At 39.4% G+C, this 21539-nt stretch overlaps 1 protein-coding gene across 1 annotated transcript in view; it reads right to left on the reverse strand.

Moving 5' to 3' along the window:
* EPG5 (ectopic P-granules autophagy protein 5 homolog (C. elegans)) overlaps positions 1–21539 on the reverse strand; it is a gene marked incomplete at its 5' end in the record, with an annotated part of 52687 nt that overhangs the window by 17948 nt on the left and 13200 nt on the right. Inside the window, 18 exons of the mRNA XM_009577724.1 lie at positions 184–340; positions 1959–2101; positions 2689–2851; positions 3854–4025; positions 5094–5235; positions 6036–6159; positions 8038–8265; positions 8468–8634; positions 10257–10376; positions 11129–11239; positions 11783–11980; positions 12798–12942; positions 13684–13824; positions 15549–15808; positions 17345–17467; positions 18628–18792; positions 19006–19146; positions 19725–19879. Coding sequence (XP_009576019.1) covers positions 184–340; positions 1959–2101; positions 2689–2851; positions 3854–4025; positions 5094–5235; positions 6036–6159; positions 8038–8265; positions 8468–8634; positions 10257–10376; positions 11129–11239; positions 11783–11980; positions 12798–12942; positions 13684–13824; positions 15549–15808; positions 17345–17467; positions 18628–18792; positions 19006–19146; positions 19725–19879 — 2855 coding nt within the window. The remainder of the gene's footprint in view (positions 1–183; positions 341–1958; positions 2102–2688; positions 2852–3853; positions 4026–5093; positions 5236–6035; positions 6160–8037; positions 8266–8467; positions 8635–10256; positions 10377–11128; positions 11240–11782; positions 11981–12797; positions 12943–13683; positions 13825–15548; positions 15809–17344; positions 17468–18627; positions 18793–19005; positions 19147–19724; positions 19880–21539) is intronic.

The raw sequence follows: 21539 nt of genomic DNA on the forward strand, positions 1-21539 counted from the left end.
TTATTTTGCTTATATGCAAGCTTAAACTCTCCTAAAGACTGTGTATATTATACAATTAGTTGAAAGGAAAATGGGATAGAAACTTAGAAGTTAATTTTCAGGCTTCTGAATGTTTTAGACCCCCAATATCAGCAGGCAATTGGGATAAGCATTAGGCATCCAAAAATCAGAGAATAAACTCACTTGGCCTAGAATCTCAATGCAGGACGTGAAGAACTGTCTTGTGGGAGGATTGCGTTGAGTTTCATCGCACACATATTCCACTAATGTAAAAAACAAACTAATTCCGACTTTCTTAATTGCAGGCATAGGCTGCACCTTGTAGATATTTATTAAGGCCCTGAGGAAAAAAAAAAGAAAAAGAAAAGGCAGATTAAATTTACCTATGGAAAATAATCTGTGATAATAAAGAAAGGTTTCTTGCCAATATATAGCCTACAGATGGGTATTTCTGGCTTACGTGATAATCGAGCACGGTTTCACAGAGTCACAGCATCGAGGTTGGGAGGGACCTCTGGAGGACATCTGGACCAACCCCCCTACTCAGTCAGGGCCACCTACAGCTAGTTGTCCAGGACTGTGTCTATACAGCTTTTGTCCATGTCCAAGAATGGAGACTCCAAAACCTCTCCGGACAGCCTGTGTCACCCTCACAGTAAAAAAAGTGTGTCCTGATGTTCAGAGGGAACCTCTTGCGTCTCAGTTTGTGCCCACTGCCTCTTGTCCTATCACTGGGCACCCCTGAAAAGAGCCTGGCTCCATCTTCTTTGCACCCTCCCTTCAGGTATTTCCATACATTGATGAGAACCTCCTGAGCCTTCTCATATCCAGGCTGAACAGTCCCAGGTTTAGCTCAAGTAATTTTGCTGCCTGAAATGGGTACCTCCAAACCTTAATCAGTCAGAAAGTGATCATCAAAAGATTTTTCACAGCACAGTTCCAATACATTATTTCTCCCTCAAAATCACGCGTTCGTCATGTTCTTAGGCCATTCTCAACTACATTTGTACTGCAAGAAAATTCACCTCATTTTACTTAACAGGCTCAGCAATAAAAGAATTAAAACAGAATCAATCTTTTCCTGTGTATTGCCAAATAAATGTTTTATTGAGCTCAAACACCCATCTTCACTGAGTCTGAATTAAAACATGAAGAACATGCAATTCCACAGATGTAAATCCCAAGAACCAGCTCATCCACAGAATTTTTCAGATTAACGATCAAGAATGAACGTGTAGGAAATAATAACCAAATATTTTTACTTGTACAGTGAGTACAATCTGTAGGAAACCAACTACGCTAAAAGAATCCCAGCAGAAGTCTAAAAGATTGAGAAGAATGGTGTTGCAAAACTGGACCTCTGGGATGAGCTCTAGAAGGCCTTCAAGAGGAAGAGGGCCTTGGACAAATCCATTTATTCACCCTCCCCCCAAAAAAGTGATATTATATAGTCCTCCTCCACTGAACGATTTTGTTTCACATATTGGAAAGCTACTTCAACTCATAACTCTCTATTAAAGAACTATGTCCTGACTACTAGAGGGAAAAACCTACACAGAGATATATTAAAAAACATATAGTTTAGCTTATGGCTGAAACAGCTGTGGTACAAGTTTGCCATTTCCTGAAGTTTAACATAGCATCCCTATCATCACTCAGCGTGCTTTTGCAGGGTTAGAAGGGCTATTCTAACATACAGTACAATAATTTGAAGTGGAAAACAATACTGTGTGCCCTGCGGAGGCTGAATGACCAGCAGTTAGCTCTTCTGATAATACAGAGTTATTCCTTTAGAGGTCTGTGTCACAAACATACAGGTCTCAGGATTCCAGCTCTGTTGTTGACCCAAGCTGATAAGCATTACGAAAAACACACAAACAAGTTCCACATTTTAACTCTAATATACAGAAAAAGAAATATAAAACATCACTACCTAAAACAGTGTCTGAACAACCTACGTTATAAAATTTTCCACATGTACTGCTGCTTCCACAACACCCAGAGAAGGTGGCTTCGTAGCTTCTGCCTGCAGTTGTCTCACTTCTTTACGCAAAGCATGAAGCTGCTGGCTCACTGCTTCATTTTTATGTTTCCCTTCAAACTAAATGACAAAAAGACACATATTCATTTCAGAATAATATCTCTTGCTAAAATTCTTCCATGTTGCACCTATTTGTAAAAATGAAGCAGAGCCCAGTAAGAGAACTCTGAATATAGAGGGTTTTCCCCTGAGAGTTTTGATCAGATTTAGTACATGGTGCCCAAGCACACATTTTTGGTCATGTTCCTATTTAATTATCACACACTAACGTAATTCACGTCTTTTATGTAAGACTGTAAATCCACAGGGACTGAAACTTAGACGGAATCAAGAAATTCATACACCAAACAACATGGGAATATTTCTATAAACATTTTCATGCTTCTACTCCTATCAGTAAGCATATTTCCTACATTCACAAATCAGGAAGCAGTTTAGAATGGATGCTATGAACAAAACAAATTTTATTCAACAACTTATTCTCCAGCTGTTGATCTGCATCCCCTTTTGAGCATTACATATTAGGTATTTCAGGTAACTATTATGTGTGTATGGATTTATTTGGTCAACTGCTACCATTCTTGTAACCAGTCATTTCACTTTCTTTATCCACAGCCCCAAAACAGAAGTGATGCCATGTCTCTAACCTGGATTGTTAGAAGAGCTGCTCCCTGGCACCCTTTATTTGAAGTTCCCCGGCACTCCAAATGGAGGGTGATCTGCTCTTCCCGATTGACGTAGAGCTTAGGTACTGTGTCCAATATCTCACTATTGAGAGCAACATGCTGAGATTCCCAGAGAGCTGCAGTTCTGAAAAGCATTTATTAATAATAAAGTTACCAAAATCTTTACTGAAAAAAGTAATGCTAAGAATTTATAAGCAAGAGATGAGTTACACTCAGTGTTACGTTCAGTGTAACGTGCTGTACAAAGACTCGTGACACTTTCCTAGAAAACATAAAAGGTTATTAAATGAAATTGACTTAAAACTTCAAAGTAATAGCACTTCAAAGTAATAAAGAAATAGGTTCATAAGAACAAACCTACTCAAGTCTGCATGAGTTCTTTTTAATCATTCTATATGACAACCTGGAAGGAAATTAAATAGATCCCCCTCTGTAGGAAATGCAATTTTCCACCAGACAAAAAAAGCTGGACTGTGGGATGATTCAGTCAACAAAAAAAAAGCCCACCTAAAATTGCTGCTGGAATTGTTTAGACACATCCTCTCTTGGGCTTAGCGAGTTTTGGGGTTTTCTTTTGTTTGGGTTTTGGGTTTTTTTTAATAATAATATTGATATTAAATGACTACGTTGGGCAAGAACAGCTATAGATTCATCAGCTGTGTTTGAAAATACTTCAGCTGGATTCTCTTAGTAGGAATATTAAAAACAAAGTATCTTCTCTTTCACACACAAGCTAATAGTCCCAGAAATCAGATTTCTCTCTTCGCGGTTCCACTGCTTCACACTGCAGCTACTACCTTAGTGCAAAAGGGTTAACTAACTTATTGTCAACAAATAGGCTTTATTTTAAGAAGTATGACAAATGAGAAAAGAAATAGTAGAAGTTAGATGTCAGCTGATGTAATCTCAGTCATTAGATGAGACTTGTATACTCTTATCTTAGTTGAAGGAGTAGAATAATAACATGATAGCCAAGAAAAAAAAAAGAAAAAAAAACCTGAGACAAGAAGCAGAAGTCAAGTACTGACAGTCTTGTGCCAACACCACAAACGAGGCTGCTGTAAAGGGCACCTGAAGACACTGCTAGACACGCTAGTCAGGCAGAAGGAAAACAGCTATGTCTTACTTGGCATGTCGCTGCAAGACGTTAAGGTCCATGCGCATGAGCTGAATTGCTTCTTTCTGACTTACTAGACTGGCCGAGGAAATAACTGGCACAGGAGCTTTCATCGTCTGGAGCGGAAGAAGGGGCCTGGGAGTATCAAACTTCTTCAAATTATTCATTATCCTCTCTTTGGCTAGAAAAGAAAGCAAAAGCAAGTTTTGTCAATAAGAAAAGTTTAGGAGAAACTGAACAAAAAACTTTTTTGCATGAAACATTTTTAGCAGCAGACGTATTTCGCAGGATTCCTCCCTTTTAAAAAAAAAAAAAAAAAAATCACTTAACTAATCTTCCTGGTTTTGTTGACAAAGTTTATTTCACACAGCTAATTTTCATGACCAGCTCCATCACACAAACATTAGGACCCAAGGCTCCATTGCTTCCCCAGACACTCCTACCTTCTACCTTTCCAATTTTCCTCTTAACACCCCATTTATTCCCCACATCTGACAGAGGCTCCCAGACCCAGTCTGCTAAGCCAAATTCATCTTCCCTTCCCTACAATTCATCCTTGTCTCTAGTCTTGTCAGCTCCAATTCCCTCACAAAGCACAGCCTCTCTCCAGGTCAGGTCTCTCCTCCTGCTGATTCCCATTCAGTTCCTTTGCTCAAACAGTGCCAATTCACCTATGAAACTATTCTAGTTTCCTTCTATTCCCTCCCTCCGTTTTTTTAATCAGCCCCAAAAAAATCCCATCTCATCATATCCTTAAAATACCTACCATGAGTATTATCCCCTTCTGTGCTAGAACAACCCTTTCACCACACTAAAATTCCAGGGAAACAGCAAGGAAAGGCATTGGGAACAACAAAAAGAAACAAAACCAGAAACAATCTTTCTGTTTTCAGTTACAATGGTTTTTGCCTTCGCTTGCAGCCGTCTCTATCTAAACTTTGGGAAAATTCCACCTGTCTGGAGTATGCTCTGTGTAGAGGAATCTTTGGGAAGCTCACCCATGAAGCTCTAGGCTTAATACGACCTGCTGTTCTGTGATGCGGCAAACTTTAAACCAAAAACATGGATGTTAGCCTCCTACATAGTGAGAACACCATGAAAACTTCATGCAAAATACTGTACCCATAGAAAACAAACTGTATTAACATCTTTATTCACATACTTTATTATGTTCCTAAAGAAACCAGGGCTTCAACATACTAATAATTCTTTCTGGCCCAGTTTCATTAACAATATTATTATCTCTTACCTGATAAAGGGCTGGTGAAATCTCTTTGCCCTGCAGAAACACAGGTTGTATGTGATTCAAGCTGAACCGGCAGCCAAAGGTTTAGAGCTTCCTGAAACTCATGGTGTATGAGTTCAACATTGACATACTCCATCCACAAATCCTAAAGCACAGAAGAATTAAGTTATCATTCCCATTTTGGTCAGTACCATATATTGTGCATTCATCCCAGTAGCTGGGGAACTAAAATAAGTACGTAAAACTAGACCCCGCAGTTTTAAGTCACAGGAAAATTATTACTAGGAAAAAAAAAAACATTCTATACTGAAGAAAAAAGCTGCAGAATTTTTATCACATATACAGATAAACCACTGAAAAGCATTTGTGACACTTAGAGAAGAAATCTGACAAGCACACACGATACAATTTCTAACAAATAAGACAGAAAGGGTACAGATTATTAAAACTCTGTTCCTACAAAAGGAACACAGAGGAAAACAAAACAGACTAAAACATCATGGCGTGATTAACTGCCATCAGGCTAAAGCAGGCTGCGTTTCTAGTAGTCACATACACTGAAGGAATAAAAACAAAGCAGGCATGAGAAAATGCCCTTCCAAAATCTCTCCTCTCACAGGTTTTTTAATTATACTAACTCTTTAGACTTATTAGACAGAATAATATATGCTTCCCACTCGCTAACTTATATCTGAACCTGACGTATTACAGACTACCAAAATAAGCAGATTTCGGCTTCTGGTCTTTTGTCATTTAAAGTTCCAACTTCAATAATTCTCTAAAATTATCTTAGAACATAAAAAGAATTACAGAACAGTACAGAATAAGGACTGTGTTCTCATTAAGATATGCAAGAAATCTGCTCATGAGTCCTCGCTCAAATATAAAGGAAGACGGTTTGGGATAGCACAGGATCCCAGATTGCCAATGTCATTGGCACTTCACCTGTTGATTCTGCATGACTTTGGCAAGTCTATGTGCATCATACTGCTTCGGTAAAGAAGGAATGTATGTGTCTCCTTTCTGGAAACTCTCTTCTTCCAACCACAAAACAAAAACATTACAAAGCCTGAGAAGAGAAACCAAAAAAGGAAAAAAATAAATCAATGTGAACTTTAATTGTATGTATAGTATGCATAGTATGTATTACACAGCAGTCTCATTCTGGGGTTTAGAGTTAAAGCAACAAATCATGCTACAAGGTGACACATCTCAAAACGTAGATGTTTCAGATGCTTTGTGACTAGTGTACTAAGTGTCAGTTCAAAGACGAGCAGTGGAAAGAAGCTATTTAGAAAAACATGAAGGGCAATAACCAAGAGTAACAGGACAAATTTTGAAAAGGAAAACATTTATGCAAATTAGCAAACATGACCCAGGACTGGAAGTGTCTCTTACATCAGGGAATCATATTGACAACCCCATTCAAAAGACCAATGAAGAAAAGAAAAAAAAAGAGTACCTCTGAGCAAGTTTGGCTTCTCACCCCATGACTTCTGTAGAGTGCCTGCTCTAAAAGCTCACACCTGAGTTACATTTTTTAATTTCTTGTCAGACTCAAATTCATGGCCAGTTTATTCCCATTTCCTCCTCTGCTAACACTGTACTTTAACATAAATATACTTCTTTCTTCAACTGACATCACTCTACTGAGGGGTACCTTTTTTATAATTGTATCATCCAAGCTTTCCTGATTAAATACAAGGGAGCACTAGAATACCATTAAAGCTTTGCACTATGGTATTAAATATCACTAGCAAACTCCTGTTTTCTGTATCAGTGTCATTGGTGAAAAAATGGAAGTAGTCAAGTTCTAAGAGTCAGCCCTTATGAACTCAATCAACATCTTCCCTCCTGTCTAGGTGGTCATTAAACTTCCTGAGCATAAGATTTACTTGGCTATAGAGCAGTCTGGTTTTATGTTGGAGTGGAGAACTCCTTTGAGATGAAAGGCTGACAAAATATTAATCAAGTTCCACCCAGTGAGCATCTCTGGATTATTTTTCACATATGACCGAGGAGGATTTATGATTTCCCTTGCTTGTTTGTACAGTACCTATTGATTACTGGGGGGGAAGCACTTAAAAGCAGCTCAGATCCTGTACGCCCAAACCCCCTGAACAAGGGACTCTCCCCAAATAATCCTTTCAACTACAGTTTCTAGGAAAATCCAGATCGTGTAATACTGCAAATATTTCTTAAGGTAGACTTCTCAAACCAAAAGTCTCTGTGTAACAGAACCACGGACTTCTGAACAACATAGCTACAGTTTCAGTGTGCATGAGATACGTGGCTCTTAGAAGTTACCACTCCTTCCAAAAATGAGTGTTCATCAACCGAGTTGCAGTGAATGAACATGCACATCTCCTTAGCCTACTCCAACACAAGGAGACAGTCTTGTGCTAACGTTTTGGTTAAGGAAACATATCACTTTCCAGCTGGGGCAGAACACACTTTTCACAGCTCAACTTTAGAATGGTAACTGGGTAAACTGCACTAATTAAATCGTGTGTTGAAATATCCAGTAAATTCCCTGAAGAAGTAATCTTATTCAGACTTAAGTTTGGGCCCTAGTCTGTGACAAACAGATGTATACACACAAAGTAGCACTTCAAATTTATAGCTAGTGATATGCATACCAGTAGCAGATATGTCTAAATAACAAATATTTTACCAGTATGGGGATGTCATTAATGAAAAAGCAAAGCTCTCCCCTAAGGACAACTCTATCAACAATGTTTTATTTTTAGTAGTAAAATCAGCTCCACCTCAAACAAAAAAAGTTCTATCAACAGAGAAACAGATTTCACCACCAGATATAACAAGTGCCTGCAGTACATCTAGCCAAGGGTCACATCCCTTCATGTCTCCCACAGCTAAGACCATGCTCTAGTCGTTGCTCAGGTGGTTGCACTGAATAAGATTGAACTGGGCAGGCTTTTTTTACCTGACAAGTTCCTTATGCAGTTCTGGTGAAGTCAGGTAATCTGATGAGCAGCTCGCCTTCTCTGGTGATCTGTCACTGCCCTCTGCGGGACTCTCCACTCTTAGTGCTTTACTGGCAGCATGGTGGAAGTCTGCTACCTCTATTAAGCGCTGCTTCATTTCATTCAGTAAGTTAATATGAGCCGCACTCTGGAAAAAACGTCTTCCGATACAGCCATCTACAGGTAATCTAAAAATGAACAAAAAAGCACAACAAAGTCTTGTTGCAAGTGTCAAATCAGCATCTCTGCAAATAAATTGACTCTTTAGAGAAGATGCTGGTACCCACCGCTTTCAGACACAGTCTCAGTGTGAAGCACTTATTAATCTCGCTTGCAGTGCAAACTTCTTAGTGCTTGCTATTCTGCTAAAGCTCTTGTGATCAGACTCACCCATATTGTGGTCCTGGTCGGTGAAGGTAAAGGAGGAAGAATTTCTGCCAGATTAGCGGCATGAGAGGGTGATCGGCAGGGGTAGCAAGGGCCTGGTGAGCCCAGCGGTAAATCATGAGCCTCTGAAGGGAAGGTATGATGGGCAGCTTCAGCTGGGTCTGTGCTTTCTACAAAAAGAACATTTTCAGACAAGCGTTCTCCTGTTGTTCCTTGTAACAGGCTGTCACAGCTTAACCCAACAGATTAACACAGCGTGAAAACTGAGCAATTATGGAGGAGAAAACTTTGGAAACATTCACACATCTGTTACAGGTCTTAGCAGAAGAGCTGCCCAGCTCACAGTGGTGTTGGACAGCTGCTAAAGAGCAGTGCTACACCTCTGATGCTTACCAAAAAAAAAAAAATATAGAATGAATGGAAGGGCTACTGTGATGCAAGGCCAACATACGGCCCATTGATGTTAGTTACACTTAATTACTGTTCTTCCTCACAGAGGTAGATGTTCCTGTTTTAGGCTTCCATAGACCGGTGGTGTTACAGAACAAAGCAGCAGCAGTGAAGCACACAGCACGTTCCAACCAGTAAAAATAAGTCTTAAGCCATTTGAGGACACAGAATCCTACAGCCTGCTACCACTTTTCACTTTTTCCAGACTACATTCCACACAGCCCTATTGAAAATCTAAAACAAAGTAAAACTAATGCGAAGAAAGAATACAGAAGAAAAAAAAAATTATTTTTCTTTTTGAAAAACGAGAACAAAGGCAATGCAACGTATGAGCAGCAGCACTCCGTATTAGCAACACAGAACGCTACTCCACAGACACACTAAATCATTAAGTCATACGTCAAGCTCGCATGGACTGTGCCTAAAGCAGGGAAGGGGAGACTTTTCTGAGTTCCCAGGTCTCAGCGCAGACCCTGGCACTACCTCATCACCCACACTAGACCCCGGAAACCCTCAGCACCCTTTTCCACACACTCCCCACATACTATCTCACTGTTTTCCAGGTAAATCGAGACATGCAAGCCAAGGGACAAATGTTCTCCAGACTAGTCTCCAAGGATGCAAGACATGTACAATCTGGACATAGCCCAAGCAAACCTATTTTCATAGAGCTTCTAGACTACCTTCTTCATTAAAACACACTGAAACAGTTGAGATGAAGGATGGGCCAAAAGTTACGCTTTGCGACTGGACAGCTTTGGTTTCCACTTGCTTCATTCCAGAATTTCTAAATGAATTTGGGCAAAGAACCTGGAAAATGCTGCAACATGGCTTAAAGCACGCCTGACTAAGCGTCTTGTTAAGGGAGAGACCTAAACAGTTCTAAAAGTCTTGGAAAATAATTCAGCAAATACAGAGAAAAGTAAAGCCCAAACCTCTGCAAAACTCAGATCATGTGAAAAATGCTCTTTGAAAGACAGACACATTTTCTCACCTGTAAAATAAGAGTATCTGCACTCCCCATCTCAGTGGTATAGAATAAATCCACTGAAGATCGTGAGGCATTCAGATGACCCAGAAAATCATGCAGGACCACTAATTAGTGACTGTAAGTAATGGTATATTAAAAAACAGGTATTTGCATCATAGTTTTTAAACATTCAACTCAAAATGTAAAGGAAAGTTTCCCTGAGGTATATTTTCTCCTGGAAAGCCAATCATATAAAGCATTAGTTATGTTTTTATCTTGGTAAGAAAAAGCACATGAGAGAAAAACTAAACAATACAAGAGAACATTTTTCTCCAATTCTCTCTGATAAAAGCAGAGGAACAGTTCTCTCACCTTCAAAGCTTGATCAGGAGTTAAAGCATTAATAACCAACTCCCCCTCCACAACTCTGCGAAGCTGTGAATCTTCTTCAAATATTGACTCCATATTTAACACCATCCATGAAAACCAGACCTGCACAACAAAGTAATAACCGAAACATTGGTAACAAAATGGTAGGGGCAGGATGGGGAAGCTTACTGTTTTCTTAAGAGGAACATGTCTTTGCTAGATTCTCATTACAAAGTTGCAAAACCAGTATCATATCTCAGCAAGAAAATTGAAAACCAGTTTCCTCCTTACTACATGCAAATATCCCCTTTGTATTCTGTACAATCTTGGGAAAGAAGGGGGAAACCAGGGACAACTGATAGAATTATCCAGAGGAAACAACCTGCTCAAACAAGATCTCTCTCCCATCTGCACTACACATCTCCAGTTGGGGGACTGCAGGATTTTTTTTTTTTGCTCAAATGAGGAATTTGCTTAAGCAGAGAAAAAGCAACTGGTATTCAAAATATTTATCAGAAAAAGACTGATCTAATAGAAGAGTCAGGCTTTACGTATTTTCTCTAATTAAGCATATCAAGAACAATTGAAGATTAAAAGAAATCTTAACTAATAAATCGTATTATATGAATTCTTGGACACAGATCAGACAAACTTTCTCTGTGCAAAACATCCATGTTCCCGTTAGTGTAATAAACCCACAGCATTCTCTTAGGCTAAATTAGGATTTCATCACAAGAAAACTCACAAACACAGGGGTAGGAAGAAAGAGAGAACAAAAGTAAAATCTGTAAAAACCTGCAAAAGCGGAAAAAAACCTAGACACCTGTATATTGCTTATCCCAGGGTTGTTCATACAACACCATCATACCACTTACCTGAGAGGAATTGGCATTGCCCTCAACAAAGGAAGGTGTCACATTGCCTGCCACAATCCAGCTAACAAGCGAAGACAGCAGACCTTTGTCACAATGATAGCCCAAAGCGTTCTGCACGGAAACAGAAAACATTTGGGGTTTTTTTGTAAGCAGCCTAAGAGATGATTTACAAGCTACAGGTATGTCACTCCACCCTCATCCAGGTTCCTTTCTGCCTCACTTCCCAACCTTAGCTCAGCCAGCCACTACTGAAATGCCTGCTTGTACTTTATTTCTTTTTCAGTGAAAAGATTCTGTTAGAGTGACAGTGTCTGTTTTTCAGGAGAGGAAGCTCTACTTTTGTTCTAAATACACTATGCAGCATTTGAAATGCAAAGACCACAAACTAATATACTATGATAGAACTCATGTGAATAACCTGTATTCCAAACAGGTTTTAATTCTTACTGTTATTATTATTATTGTTATTCAAATATCAGATATTTCACTAATCAATCTACTCAGAAACAAATTAGATAACATAACCCCATTACCGCTCAATCATGATTGTTCTTGTTACATTTCAGGAAAATACATTCGCATCAAAATTAGAAAGAGCAACACATGGACTGACCATTTACTCAATAGCCACACCATCATATCACACCCATTTACCTTGTGTTGTTGGTAAAGCAGCTTTTGTACACAGTCCTCCTGACTGTACTGAAAAGCAGCTTTACATAAGTCATCCAGCAAGAAGAGTGTTGCCCGGTCCCTGTGCCACAGCTGCTGGCTGGTGAGGACCTGAACCCAGAACTCCAGTACCGCAGCCGGCCCCACTCCATGTGGCTGGTCACTTAGAAAAATGTGAGTCTGCCACATTAAAGGGTAAAATTATTCAAGAGATTGCAGCTTCAATTAAAGGATAAGAATTTATTGAAGAACTGTTTAACTTGCATAAGGCTGTGGGCCTATCCTTAAAATAAATTATTTACGATGATGCTCTCTATGCCTACGTAAAAACAGCTTGTCGTCTCCAACCTCCGTAAGAGATTCTGCAGCCTGGGGAGCTGAGCATCTTATGCAATCAGCAGAAACAGAGCAAAAGCCGTAAGTGGGACCCCTGCGACCTGCAGGTATAAACGGCACCTATTTCTGAAGCGTAGCCTGCTGTTCCTGAAAAAGGACTTCCCAGAGTACGTATGTTTCCCTTTAGTCCTTACCCCTCTCTAATGTTAGTGGGCCTTGGTTCTTGACCTCTCTGCATTTAGAAAAAAATATTAGTTTCCTAACACAGGAAATTTTTTTCGTAGCCTAGCCATAAATCAATGGTCAAAAGCAAAGCTTTCGAACATTAATATATCTGCTGCATTCCTCAACTAACACAAGCGAGAAAGGAGGGCTGCATATTACATTCCCTTTTTAGGCAGTTTTGACCTGGTATTAGAAAATGTGTTTTCCAAGAAGTCTGGGAGGCACATATTGTTGTTATGTCCAACATCACATGTATTGCCAGATTTAGGCAAGTTTACGTGGAAACCAAACCCAACTATTCGTACCTCGTGGCTGCACAACTGCCAGATTCAGTATCCTTCTTCTAACTTTAAGCACTAGCTCAGTCAAAAAAGCCTACCTGTTTCTAAAAAACTCCCCCTCCCCTTTTTTTTTTTTTTTTAAATAATCTTCTTACCTGTATCATACTACTGAGCAGCTTAACATTTTCTCCATAGCTCACTCCTGTCAAGTGCTGTGTTACTTTATGGGTAACCTGCTGGGTCACGCCTTGAGGGACTCCACTATCCAGATGAAGGAACAGTTGGATGTAAGATAAAAACCTAGGGATGTCAACAAATTAAATGAAATTCTAAAATTTCTCCTACAGCATAATATACAGAAAAGCTACTTCTAGAAAATTTAAAACCAGCTCAACAGCACTGGTGACACCCATATACGAGGACTTTGATTCACAACCATGCTGCAGGTTTAATTGCTCCATTTTAACCGTATCATAGGCACAGTATGAGCAGTGCACGGCAGACTGTAATTCCGGGCAGCAAATCAGGACTGAATACAGTTCTTGATCCACATCGGCACCCAAAGCTAGTCTGGGAATTGTCTGGGAAACTGCCAGGTGGTCCAAGCCAAAAGCACCCCAGGGACCACATTACTAATTTACCAGGACAGACAGCTGAGGTCCAGCACTTGAGTACACTCCCAGCTGCTCAACTTACCAGTAAGAACACGGCTAAATACTATTGCCCGCTTATCTTTCTCGCTCAACTAATTACAACAGCTATTTGTCAATACAGTTGTCTGAAGACCACTTCTGTGGCACAACAGCAGCATCAGTGACGATGGCACATGTGAGGTCAGTAGGAGACACTTCTACGACTACTTCTTCAACCACAGCTAACGTCAAAAAGTAACTCGGCAAATAAACCAGACATACTTCCCCATCATCCGCATCACATTCTCACTGGATGGAAAACCCAGAATGAAGCCTGATAAATTTAACAGTTAAGATTAACTTTCATTGTTCTTTATCAATAAACATATTAGGAACATATAATGCTTACTGTTCATTCTTCAAGAGATAATACTGGCAAGAGTAAAATAAGGGTAAAATTTTATCCAGCACATGGACTACTGTTCTCAGATATCTAGACTGGACGAGTACACCCAAAAGAGGGATCCCTTCAGCGCAGAACTTCTCAATGCTGTCAAATAAAAAAAAAAAACAAAAACAAAAAAAAAACCAAACAAAATTAACAAGGAAGAATACATTATCTACTATCAGTAGAAAGGGAGACAGGGTGTTGATTTTTTTTTTTTTCCCCACGAACTGAGGTGTAAAGACATTCATATCTTTACACTTCATCTTTGAAATCCTAAACAGCTAAATCCACAGGGCTTTTTCTTCAGCTGTAGGAGTCATTCAATTGCTGACAGATTTGGTAAGTATTTCCCGTCCTTCTGGGGGTTTGTGTCCTATCTTCCAAAAATCACTGGAGAGGGAGGTCTTCATCCATCAAGTTTCAAACAATTTAAAGCTCAGGGTTCTCGCCTAACCTAGCCAACTAGCCTCCCTCTCCAGGCAAAGGAAGAACCTACAGGGGGAGTTTCATATTACCTAGCTTTGACACCTCCTCAGGTTGGATGATGCTCTGGACATCTTTCTTCACTACCTACAGATGGACCTCAGAGGGTTTCCTTACAGTAGGTATTTAGATGGTTGCAGTCAGCTGAGATTAATCCTACTCTTACTGTCCAGAAAACTCACTAGCAGCAGCTTATTTGGTACGTTGCTCTGCATCAAGTTTTGCTAACTGAGAAGGGTTGCACATTAGGAAAAGATGTAAAACATTAATCCTATGTCTCCTCTGAGGTCATTAAAATGAAATATTGTATTAAGTCACTAGCATACAGTACACCGCTTTGTTTCTTTCTGCTCACTAACATAACTTAGTGATAAATATCAGTGCGTGTGATAAATATCAGTATTATTCTTTAGATAGGAGATGGATATCAAATGGTTCTTTGCAAGGACAAACAGAGTGTTTGGGGGGGGGAGGGGAGGGGAAACACCCAGAAGCAAAGAGGTTTCTTGTTTTTCATTCCATGCTCAAAGTCACGTAAAAAACTTCCACTCTCAAACCAGAATACCTTCATATCAGTCTCAAATCACTCTAGTGCTTTGAAGAAGCACGTATGTATCTGTGGCATAACCTCAGCATCAAGCAATGGCTGGGGGAAGGAAAAGAAAGCCAAGACAATTTCTCTTTAAAGAGTAAAACAGTATTATGTGCAGAAAACAAGTTAGTCAAGATTTTTAATATGAGTAAGAGATAATTAAAGAGATGACAGATTCAGGGAAAATAGAGCTGGGAGAGATTGATTAATCTATGCCTGGCTCTGTACTTTAATCAACTAATACATTTGATTATGTCCAAGAGCCTTACCTACAAACCAGCTGAAAGCACTGGAAAAGACTGTGTTGGAACACAGTCAGGGCTAGGAGGTTCAGTATCAAGGTTATAAAGCTCTCTATTTATCATTACCAGCATGAGCGGTTTTTTTCTCCTCACTATTTTCTGAATGCTCTGCTGCAGCCCTGCTAAAAAAATTACCTGTAGAACAACCCTTTCAATAAGTGTGGTTAAAAGTTATTCCCATCCATAGCAATCATTCTAATCCCTCAGTTTCAGTATTATTTCTAATTATTATTTTGACTCTAAGGTGCAGAAGGCAAAAATACAGTACTAGGAAAATAAAGAAAACGGCACGTTGTTTGGAACTACAATCCCTGAAAGCCTGCTCAATCCCTTGCATCAGAAGTCCTTTATTCTTTAAACAAGCATAAAGATGTTAATAGCCCTCAGTTCATCATTAGGTAGGTTGCTGGGGCCATCCATCCAAGGCAAACACGAAAAAGGACACTCACCTGTGACCTAGCGTGGTCATTGCCAGTGCCAGGTAACAGCCGACAGGGATGCCTGCTTTAACAGCCTTCAGGAGGGGGTGAAGCGTGACCGACTCCGTCATGTCGAGCACGCTGTTAGACACAGGGACTGCGGGCCAGCCGTGCTGCATGCCACGGTCATTTCTGTGCAGCTTTAACCTCAAAATCAAACTCCATGCCCACTGATTAAAGGAAGTCTCTGGTGTTTCTCCGTAACGAACAATGCTGGCTAAGTAGGAGACCTGGAACAAAGCAGCAGGAACAGGAATGAGAGGAAGCACAGCCATACTCCAGCACGTATGGTACTAGTCTAGGGCTTGAGTCAGCTTGGATGAGTTTCCTCTTCTATCACAATACCATGACACTAGATCAGAGCAACAGTAGTTATTTTTCAGACACACCATATAGCACCATCAATTAAGTTTATCTGAAATCTCTGTTTCTATGGCCTTGATTTCTACCTCTCTTCTCCCCCCACCCATCCCTTTAGGTAAAACCTATACTGTTTGGCTAACGTTTTCCAAACTAGATACTGGTCTCGGATTAAATTTTATTTTTACTACTCAAAAAAAAACCCACACCAAAAAAAACCACCCACACACAACCTTCAGTAATGTTTAAGACTGCTAGTGAAAGGAAAACAAAAAATCCATATACAAAAATAACATCTGTCAACAAAAAGCCTAAAACCTGGCAGCCTCTCCTTAGAAAGAAGTCTGTCATGTGGACAGGCAGAGTCTCTGCGTCATGTACATGTGTGCATTATTATGAAGACCCTGTCTAGATTGAAGGAATTATAAATCTTTGGGAAAAAATATTGTACATGCTCTGTCAGAGCAATGTAAACTGCAGAGCTGGGAGTCAATGCAGATATTTCATCCTCTTTGAGCTCATGCAAGTCAGGACAGATTCACCAATACAAGTGGCAACCAAGGCTGAAATAGGCTTAAAAAGAGAACTCATCTAGCTGGCACAAGACAACAAACCTTGACTAAGTAGCGCAAAGAAGCAAGTCAGAAAAGAACAGAGACATTAAGGAACATTCAAAGTGTGGGAAGAAAAGACGGGGGAAAAAAAAGCACAGGGGAGGAGGGGAGGAGAAAGCACTGTACAAGAAATACTGAGAAGTCAAAGCACAACACAATGCTAAAAGCTCTAAATAAATACATAGAAGCATCTTGGATTGAATATCCAAAAAAGGGATTTTTAACCTTGTCTTTCTATCCTTCCATTCCCCTTCTGTAACTTGGAGCCATACCTTCCTCAGTCACCAGTGTGCTGTAAAATCAATGTAATAAATGTTTGTAGGGTGTTCAGGTAACACAGCACTGATCACTACTGAAAAGCTCCTAAAACCTTGAGTTTTTAGATAAGGTAAGACTATAAGCTGGAGACACAGGAAGGATGTCTCTTACGTTCACCAGTAATAGTAAGCAGCCTTTCATTAAGCAAGTACTGTCCAACTCCGCATGAGTAAAGGATGCTTTGCAAGAACAGTTTCCAACTATCCAACTACAGGCTGGCTAATAATGCAAACCTAAAAGGGGGAAAAATTTAAAATTTCTATTTCTCATATAGATGTTCAATGTAAGTCTAACAGTATCTTCAAATAGGTCTGTGGGTACAAAAATACTGAGAGTTGGTGTATTATGATGTTCTAGTAGTATCAAGATAGCATAGCTTTTAAAAAGAAAAGAAGAAAACAAGGTCTTGCCCTGCAGTTTTTCCTGTCTATCACTATCAATAAGCTATTCCCTGTCATTCTGAAGAAGGAATACCTGTTTTATGCTTTCAGAAAGCAGCCCAGCATATGGTTTCTGGGAGAGATATTTCTGATATGCTTCCAGGACCATCAATGCAACTTCAGAATGCACAGCTGGATCCAGTTGAAGAGCATCCTGCTAGAAACAGAATCATATCACAAAATTTTGCCTCATTTAAAATGTCTCTACAACTGTATCATTCAGTTGCACTACAGAGAAATAAATCTTAATTTGAACAGCCAGAAAGAGATTAAGTATTGTAATACTTAAATTTCGGCCCAACATTGAAGAATAAAGAGCTCACACTGGGCAATACAAAGCTCAACAGCTGGATTATTTCCAGAAAAAAGTGACCATAATCACTTCTCATGTGCATTTGGTGGATTTATAGCAATTAATCCAAAGATCCACAGATGGCATAGTAGAGACGCTAAAAAATCTTGCCTTTAAAAACAAAATAAAACCAAAAAAACTTATCATGTTTTTTGCATCAAAACACAGTAATTCCTCTTACCAATTGCCACAGTAAAGAACTATTTTTCCCCATATCAAACGGTACAGACATGACACTGTTAATGCATAGCAAAGATCTCACAGTCAATTTTCCCCACCATTCTTTTGTTTTCACGTGTCACCAAGAAACAGGGAGAAAGAGTAAGGCAATCGTCATGTACAAGTATCAGCACAGCCGCGAGAAGAGTTCAGTGCGATCAAATGCACAGATTACAATGCTAAAAGGGATCGCTGAACACAGGCAACAGAATTTTTCCCCCAATCTAATTTTTATTTCTCTCTGAAAAAACATTCACCCTCGATTGGATTCTGAACTGATGGAGCTCCTGGAGTAACCCAATTCTATGGAATATTTTCCAATCATTTAAATAATGCTAATTTCAATGATTAGTTTTCTTGCATTGTGAAAAACATACTTTGATATCAGCCTACAAACTACAGTCACACCAGTCTCATACACTCTTCTTGAAGGATTCCTCTATTTCTGCAGCCACAGATATCTTAATCAAGTGACTCACAAAAATTGTCCTGTCAGCTGTTTCCTCTTGTTTAGAGAGAGGAAACTCCTGCTTAAATATCTCTCAATCTCAGCTGCAGCACAAGCAAATCCTCAGGCAGAATCCTGCAAAATTACTGTGAAGTTCCCATCCTACGCCATCAAGAGTACAGCCATCATATAAAAGCATGTAATTAACTGTTTTTAAATTCAGTTATAGTCCCAGGCTGAGTAATACTTTTGCTCTGAAAAATTGACCAGGTTCAGGCCTCCTGTTTTTAATACATACATGCTCACCGAATCCCCAGTTTAGCCCTTCCAAGATAATGCAGGCTAGTTTATTCTCCACTGTCGTTAGACTGTAATTTAATAACCAGTCACGAATCAGTGCTATCTCAGACGAAGAAGGCTTCCACAGGTACAACGGCAGTTCTTTAAACAGATATAAAGAAACCTTTGAGGGCAGAAAAGAAAAAGGCTAATCAGTACCCAGTACGGAACAATACCAGCATTATGCCCTTCTATCTTCAAGAGCGATATGATCAAAAAAACATGGACAGGACTTTAACACAACCCATTCATACCAAGCCGTATTTTATAACACAGTCTGGTATGGCCTCTAGTTTTAACTGGGTGCCTGCTTTAAATGATGGACATTAGCACTTACCATCCCAACTTTCTCGATGGTCTCTCTAACTCGATCCAGCAGTACAGAAATAATCTGTGTATGGATGCTGGCAATTGCTCCCAAGAGTTCTCGACCAACTTTTGAAAATGTCTCTCTTGTGGAAAGACTAACATAAGACACCTGAGAAGATGAGCAGAGGGAAGTTACTGGTTATGGCTGACCTCCGCTGACACCGCAATAAAATATCTTTTGGAAAATAGAGAACCAAATTGCTCTTGGTGATCCTGGACACCGAGGTTGATAAATGCCAATAGTAAAACCGAAACTGATTGCCCTAGAAGATAACGAAATTATTGTGTCATAGTGCAAAAAACAAAGTTCAAAACTAACCATAGGAACAAAGGAACAACAATGCCACAAACAATAAAAAAACCCATTACACACCACAACAACAAAAAAAAAAACACCACACAAGGAATTTCAGAGCTACAAGTTAGACCTGTGCGAGAAAAGTAAAGAAAAACAAAGATATTTTTGTTCATTTGTTTCATTCTGGCTTAGCCTACAGAAAAGCTGTTCTTTCTCCCAGAAAAGCATGCACTTCAGCATATTTTAATTCAGTACTAGATTATAAACCTCAGAAGTAGCGCTTTCTTAGTTCCATGGTAGAACAAACTACAGAAGCCATGAATGTTTCACACCTTCCACTGTTAAAAAGGAAAAGAGCACATTCATCCTTTTCTAGTAATATTACTCACCTCATATATCTCCAGAACAATGATTTTGATAAAATCCTCATCAACATCAGCCCGTTTGGTTTGTGCCATCTGAGCAAACGTGGTGAGCAGACAAATTTCTTCCGAGCAGTTCATTGATTTGAGATATTTTTCAAAATTTTCAAGGTGCTCTGGGTCTAGAAAAAAGTCACATGAAAGAAACATGATAAAAGAAGTGTTATAGGACATACATCATCGATATTTATACATTTACTGACAGTCCAATCCCAGAGAAGGAATCAGTGACAAGGGAATTATCACCACTGAGTTAGTATCCTCTCTTCAGAAGTGGCTGGTATCAGCTGCTTTAAAACAAGGTGCAAGAAACACCATAGTATGCAGGGAGTCCATATGATTCAGCAAATACGCTAGTAATTCATAATGAAAGCTAAAACTGCTTCAAGAACAGCTGGAATTCAATTTTTAATATTATTTTAAATATGCAATGTTGATCATCCACAGGAAGAAATTGCTTGAGTCTTTTTGCTTTTCAAAAATGTTATCATGGTTTTGCCTTCCATTACATATTGGAGCTGATTAAATCCACAGATTATTCCACAGATTAAGTCCAAATTATATGAAAGGATTCTAGTTTTAATCAGCACACAGGCAAGAGAAGATTAAAACTAAGCCCATCCAAGCACAGCAGAGACATTTTGATCAAGTTGAGAGATTCTGCCCATTCCACATACCATGATCTCAAGCAGCAATTAAACTGGGGAGATCATTCTATGATGATTACAAATAAAAATACTTCAAGTGTCTAGCCCTGGGCCCAGATTATGTCCAAGAGTCACAGAGAAACTGTTTCAGTTTCTCAAACTCAATACAAGAAAACTACTGAATGCACTTGTTTGGAAAATATCTCTGAAAACAGAGAACTGAAGTTGCACAGGACAGGAAGGCTAAGAGATGCTTTCACTTGAATTCAAGGCAGGTTTCCTCTTTGAAGCCAAGCGTGACATGTTGCCAAATACAAATAAACATTTCATTCCTCAGGGTGGGGGACAACAGGAAGGGAAATGTACAAAGAAACCTGAAGAGGACTTAAAAATAATTTTTATTTCTTCCAAATAACTTTAAATAGAGTCTGTGCAGCAAAACAAGCACTGAGAGCTGCATTTGAGCTGTAAAATGGTTTGGAGAGTGGCCTGCTTCCTCTGAAGCATAACATGCCAGTAAACACTGTTTACAGTGATCTTATCATAGCAGTTGAATATACTGAAAAAGCACTCATTGTGCACTCAACTACTTAATCTGCACAGCCATGCACTCAGCTCACTTGTGATTAAACACTTCCACTTAGGTTACATTCTATTTTAAGGGCTTTCAAGAATTTTGCAACTGTACTTCAACCTGAGAAGGTCAGACTTGTACAACCAAAACATCTCATGAACAGTGTGCTAGAGGATTGTGCAATTTAAGTAAAGAGTTTTTCCATATGGTAAGATAAACTACTATCTATCATTCCTGATAAATACAATAGACATACAGGAGATGTGCCATCCATTCATCTCCCTTTGCTAATGCTACCTTTTACCCTTATATCAGGAGTTACAGAGCACTATGTTTTTTGTTGTCGTTGTTTGGGGTTTTTAAGGTAATGCAGAAGGACAAAAAAAAAGACTATGCCATTACTATATATAAAGGCAGAGCAGAATGACTCACACCGTGGGGAAGGGGTAGGACATGCAAGTAACGAATGACTATGACAGCAATTGTCATATTAGCGCCATGATGTGTGCATCTGTGTTTCATTAGGCATAGACCAGCTAAGCAAGAGAGAAGGGGTTTGGA

Source organism: Fulmarus glacialis, unplaced genomic scaffold (genome assembly GCF_000690835.1).
Source record: "Fulmarus glacialis isolate BGI_N327 unplaced genomic scaffold, ASM69083v1 scaffold38105, whole genome shotgun sequence".
In the NCBI taxonomy this organism is placed as follows: domain Eukaryota; kingdom Metazoa; phylum Chordata; class Aves; order Procellariiformes; family Procellariidae; genus Fulmarus; species Fulmarus glacialis.